Raw genomic sequence first — 6000 nt, 5'->3', positions numbered from 1 at the left:
TGTGTACTATTGTTTGTACAGATGAACGTGGTACCTTCAGGCGTTTGGAAATTGCTCCCAAGGATGAACCAGACTTGTGGAGGTCTACAAGTTTATTTTTTTCGAGGTCTTGGCTAATTTCTTTTGATTTTCCCATGATGTCACGCAAAGAGGCACTGAGTTTGAAGGAAGGCTTTGAAATACATCCACAGGTACACCTCCAATTGACTCAAATTATGTCAATTAGTCTATCAGAAGCTTCTAAAGCCATGACATAATTTTCTGGAATTTTCCAAGCTGTTTAAATGCACAGTCAACTTCTGACCCACTGGAATTGTGATACATTGAATTATAAGTGAAACTATATCTGTAAGTGAAACTAAATCTGTCTGTTAACAATTGTTGGAAAAATTACTTGTCATGCACAAAGTAGACTTGCCAAAACTATAGTTTGTTAACAAGAAATTTGTGGAGTGGTTGAAAATTAGTTATAATGACTCCAACCTAAGTGTATGTGAACTTCCGACTTCTACTGTATATACTACCGTTCAAAATTTTGAGGTCACTGAGAAATATATATAAAAAAAAAAGGAAAGCACATTTTTTGTCCATTTTTTTAATAACATCAAATTGGTCAGAAATACAGTGTAGACGTTGTAAATGACTATTGTACCTGGAAACAGCTGATTTCTTATGGAATATCTATGCAGGCATACAGAGGCCCATTATCAGCAACCATCACTCCTGTGTTCCAATGGCACTTTGTGTTAGCTAATCCAAGTGTGTAATTTGAAAACCCTTTTGCAATTATGTTATCACAGCTGAAAACTGTTGCTGCTGATATAAAGATGCAACAAAACTGTTTCTCTTTAGATTAGTTGAGTATCTGGAGCATCAACATTTGTGGGTTCGATTACAGGCTCAAAATTGCCAGAAACAAATAACTTTCTTCTGAAACTCGTCAGTCTATTCTTGTTCTGAGAAATTACTAAGAAATTGAAGATATCGTACAAAGCTGTGTACTACTCCCTTCACAGAACAGCGCAAACTGGCTCTAACCAGAATAGAAAGAGGAGTGGGAGGCTCCGGTGCACAACTGAGCAAGAGGACGTCAACAGTGAAGAGGCGAATCTGGGATGCTGGCCTTCTAGGCCAGATACTCAACTAGTCTAAAGAAGGCCAGTTTTATTGCTTCTTTAAATCAGCACAACAGTTTTCAGCTGTGCTAACATAATTGCAAAATGGTTTTTCATGATCAATTAGCCTTTTACAATGATTAAACTTGGATTAGCTAAGACAACGTGACTTTGGAACACAGGAGTGATGGTTGCTGATAATGTGCCTCTGTACGCCTATGTAGATATTCCATTAATAATCTGCCGTTTCCAGCTACGATATTAATTTACAACATTAACAATGTCCACACTGTATATCTGATCACTTTGATTTTATTTTAGTGGACAAAAATGTGCTTTTCTTCCAAAAACAAGGATATTTCTAAGTGACCCCAAACTTTTGAACTGTAGTGTGTGTGTAATATATGTTATTTTTTTAGTATAGAAACAGACCCACACATACAACAGGCTGGGAGCAGCTTTAGGGGTTATATCATTACCATTATACTCCCATCCATGCCCCCTCTTTCTTTATAGATGACTACCCAGCAGGTACGTGGCTTGGCGACGAGAACAATGCAGAGATGCGCGTGCGCTGCCCGGTGACGCCGGGCGACATGCTCCACATCAGCACCAACTGCCGCACGGCAGAGAAGATGGCACTGACACTGCTGGACTACCTATTCCACCGCGAGGTGCAGGCTATCTCCAACCTTTCGGGCCAGGGCAAGCACGGCAAGAAGCAGCTGGACCCACTCATGATCTACGGCGTACGCTGTGAGTCACGCACACCTTTTCACTCCAATACTCACACTGCTGTTTAACCCTGTACAGACTAAGCGGGCGCGGGGGGGGTCATACCAAGGGTCATTTAGCTATTTGATTTTGAATTTTAAGACCCCTTGAAGTATAAAAAAATATATATATGCACACTACCGTTGAGAAGTTTGGGGTCACTTAGAAATGTCCTTGTTTTTGAAGGAAAGCAAAAAAAAATGTCCATTTGAAATAATATGAAATTGATCAGAAATACAGTGTAGACATTGTTAATATTGTAAATTACTATTGTATCTGGAAACGGTTGATTGTTAATGGAATATCTACATAGGCGTACAGAGGCCCATTATCAGCAAACATCACTCCTGTGTTCCAATGGCACGTTGTGTTCGCTAATCCAAGTTTATAATTTTAAAAGGCTAGTTGATCATTAGAAAACCCTTTTGCAATTATGTTAGCACCGCTGGAAACTGTTGTGCTGATTTAAAGAAGCAATAAAACTGTCCTTCTTTAGACTAGTTGAGTATCAGCATTTGTGGGTTCGATTACAGGCTCAAAATGGCCAGAAACACAGACTTTCTTCTGAAACTCGTCAGTCTATTCTTGTTCTGAGAAATGAAGGCTATTCCATGTGATAAATTGCCAACAAACTGAAGATCTCGTACAACGCTGTGTACTACTCACAGAACAGAACAGCGAGAGAACAAGTATATTAGAGTGTCTAGTTTGAGAAACAGATGCCTCAAGTCCTCAATTGGCAGCTTCATTAAATGGTACCCGCAAAACACCAGTCTCGACGTGAAACAGTGAAGAGGCGACTTTGGGATGCTGGCCTTCTAGGCAGAGTTGCAAAGAAAAAGCCCTATCTCAGACTGGCCAATAAAAATTAAAGATGAAGATGTTCAAAAGAACACAGACACTGAAAAGTTGAAGATTGGAAAAAAGTGTCTTGGACAGACTAATCTAAGTTTGATGTGTTCGGATCACAAAGAAAAACATTTGTGAGATTTACAAAATGTACATTTGCTGAAGGAGTGCTTGATGCCATCTGTCAAGCAATGTGGTGGTCTGGGGGTGCTTTGGTGGTTGTAAAATGGGAGATTTGTACAGGGTAAAAGGGATCTTGAAGGAAGGCTTATCACTCCATTTTTTAATGCCATGCCATACCCTGTGGACAGCGCTTAATTGGAGCCTATTTCCTCCTACAACAGGACAGTGACCAAAAGCACAGCTCCAAACTATGCAAGAACTATTTAGGGAAGAAGCAGTCAGCTGGTATTCTGTCTAATGGTGTGGCCAGCACAGTCACCGGATCTCAACCCTATTGAGCTGTTGTGGGAACACCTCCCAATCCAACTTGTGGGAGGTGCTTCAGGAAGCATGGGGTGAAGTCTCTTCAGATTACCTCAACAAATTGACAACTAGAATGCCAAAGGTCTTCAAGGCTGTAATTGATGGAAATGGAGGATTCTTTGACGAAAGCACATTTTGAAGGACACAATTATTATTTAAATTAAAAATCATTATCTATAAACTTGTCAATGTCTTGATTATATTTTCTATTCATTTTACAACTCAATTCATGTATGTTTTCATAGAAAACAAGGACATTTCGAAGTGACCCCCAAACTTTTGAGCGGTAATGTATAAATGTGTGTATATGTATGCATGTACAGTGGGGAGAACAAGTATTTGATACACTGCCGATTTTTCAGGTTTTCCTACTTACAAAGCACGTAGAGGTCTGTCATTTTTATCATAGGTACACTTCAACTGTGAGAGACGGAATCTAAAACAAAAATCCAGAAAATCACATTGTATGATTTTTAAGTAATTCATTTGCATGTTATTGCATGACATAAGTATTTGATCACCTACCAACCAGTAAGAATTCCGGCTCTCACAGACCTGTTAGTTTTTCTTTAAGAAGCCCTCCTGTTCTCCACTCATTACCTGTATTAACTGCACCTGTTTGAACTCGTTACCTGTATAAAAGACACCTGTCCACACACTCAATCAAACAGACTCCAACCTCTCCACAATGGCCAAGACCAGAGAGCTGTGTAAGGACATCAGGGGTAAAATTGTAGACCTGCACAAGGCTGGGATGGGCTACAGGAAAATAGGCAAGCAGCTTGGTGAGAAGGCAACAACTGTTGGCGCAATTATTAGAAAATGGAAGAAGTTCAAGATGACGGTCAATCACCCTCGGTCTGGGGCTCCATGCAAGATCTCACCTCGTGGGGCATCAATGATCATGAGGAAGGTGAGGGATCAGCCCAGAACTACACGGCAGGACCTGGTCAATGACCTGAAGAGAGCTGGGACCACAGTCTCAAAGAAAACCATTAGTCACACACTACGCCGTCATGGATTCAAATCCTGCAGCGCACGCAAGGTCCCCCTGCTCAAGCCAGCGCATGTCCAGGCCCGTCTGAAGTTTGCCAATGACCATCTGGATGATCCAGAGGAGGATTGGGAGAAGGTCATGTGGTCTGATGAGACAAAAATAGAGCTTTTTGGTCTAAACTCCACTCGCCGTGTTTGGAGGAAGAAGAAGGATAAGTACAACCCCAAGAACACCATCCCAACTGTGAAGCATGGAGGTGGAAACATCATTCTTTGGGGATGCTTTTCTGCAAAGGGGACAGGACGACTGCACCATATTGAGGGGAGGATGGATGGGGCCATGTATCGCGAGATCTTGGCCAACAACCTCCTTCCCTCAGTAAGAGCATTGAAGATGGGTCGTAGCTGGGTCTTCCAGCATGACAACGACCCGAAACACACAGCCAGGGCAACTGAGTGGCTCCGTAAGAAGCATCTCAAGGTCCTGGAGTGGCCTAGCCAGTCTCCAGACCTGAACCCAATAGAAAATCTTTGTAGGGAGCTGAAAGTCCGTATTGCCCAGCGACAGCCCCGAAACCTGAAGGATCTGGAGAAGGTCTGTATGGAGGAGTGGGCCAAAATCCCTGCTGCAGTGTGTGCAAACCTAGTCAAGAACTACAGGAAACGTATGATCTCTGTAATTGCAAACAAAGGTTTCTGTACCAAATATTAAGTTCTGCTTTTCTGATGTATCAAATACTTATGTCATGCAATAAAATGAAAATTTTACAATGTGATTTTCTGGATTTTTGTTTTAGATTCTGTCTCTCACAGTTGAAGTGTACCTATGATAAAAATTACAGACCTCTACATGCTTTGTAAGTAGGAAAACCTGCAAAATTGGCAGTGTATCAAATACTTGTTATCCCCACTGTATGTGTATTTATGTACTAGTCAAAAGTTTGGACACACCTACTCATTCAATGGTTTTGCTTTATTTTTGACTATTTTCTCATTGTAGAATACAAATATAACAAATAACACATATGGAATTATGTAGTAACCAAAAAAGTGTTAAACAAATCAAAATATATTTTATATTTGAGATTCTTCAAAGTAGACAGCTTTGCACGGAGGGGATGGCTGTCGTTTTACGTGCTCTTAACCAGCTATGCTATTTTTCGTATTTTTTTGTGTTTGTAACTTATTTTTTTACTTATTTTGTACATAATGTTGCTGCTACCGTCTCTTATGACCGAAAATAACTTATCTACATCAGAACAGCGATCACCCACCTCAATTTTTTTCTTTAACGAGTCCGACGAGAAGGATATACTGCTTTCTCGGAACGGGCCCAAGTCTCCGTCATTCTCGTGAAGAAAAGACGGAGAAAAAGGGGCCGAGGTCGGGCTGCCTTCTGAGAAATCCTATGCGTAAGTAAACCACCACTGCCGTCTGTTCTATTGGCCAACATGCAATCATTGGAAAATAAAATGGATGATCTACGATCAAGATTATCATACCAACGGGACATTAAAAACTGTAATATCTTATGTTTCACCGAGTTGTGACTGAACGACGACACGGATCCTATAGAGCTGGCGGGATTTTCCATGCATCGGCAGGACAAGCTACGTCTGGTAAGACGAGGGGCGGGGATGTGTGTCTATTTGTCAATAACAGCTGGTGTGCGATGTCTAATTTTAAAGAAGTCTCAAGGTATTGCTTGCCTGAAGTAGAGTACCTTATGATAAGCTGTAGACCACACTATCTACCAAGAGAGTTCTCATCTATATTATTT

The 6000-nt window shown here is 41.0% G+C and overlaps 1 protein-coding gene across 3 annotated transcripts in view; it reads left to right on the top strand.

Moving 5' to 3' along the window:
* Positions 1-6000, top strand: part of LOC139584513 (protein BANP-like) — a 93342-nt gene that overhangs the window by 18886 nt on the left and 68456 nt on the right. For 2 of the 3 annotated variants that reach the window (XM_071416470.1, XM_071416471.1), the window contains exon 7: positions 1632-1871. The exons of the other annotated variant lie outside the window; for it this stretch is intronic. In XM_071416470.1, the coding sequence (XP_071272571.1) occupies positions 1632-1871 (240 nt within the window). The remainder of the gene's footprint in view (positions 1-1631; positions 1872-6000) is intronic. 3 annotated transcript variants of the gene reach the window in all.

Source organism: Salvelinus alpinus, chromosome 9 (genome assembly GCF_045679555.1).
Source record: "Salvelinus alpinus chromosome 9, SLU_Salpinus.1, whole genome shotgun sequence".
Classification (NCBI taxonomy): Eukaryota; Metazoa; Chordata; class Actinopteri; order Salmoniformes; family Salmonidae; genus Salvelinus; species Salvelinus alpinus.
Note: the sequence above shows the minus strand (reverse complement) of the source record. Positions and strands in the feature narration are given on the sequence as shown.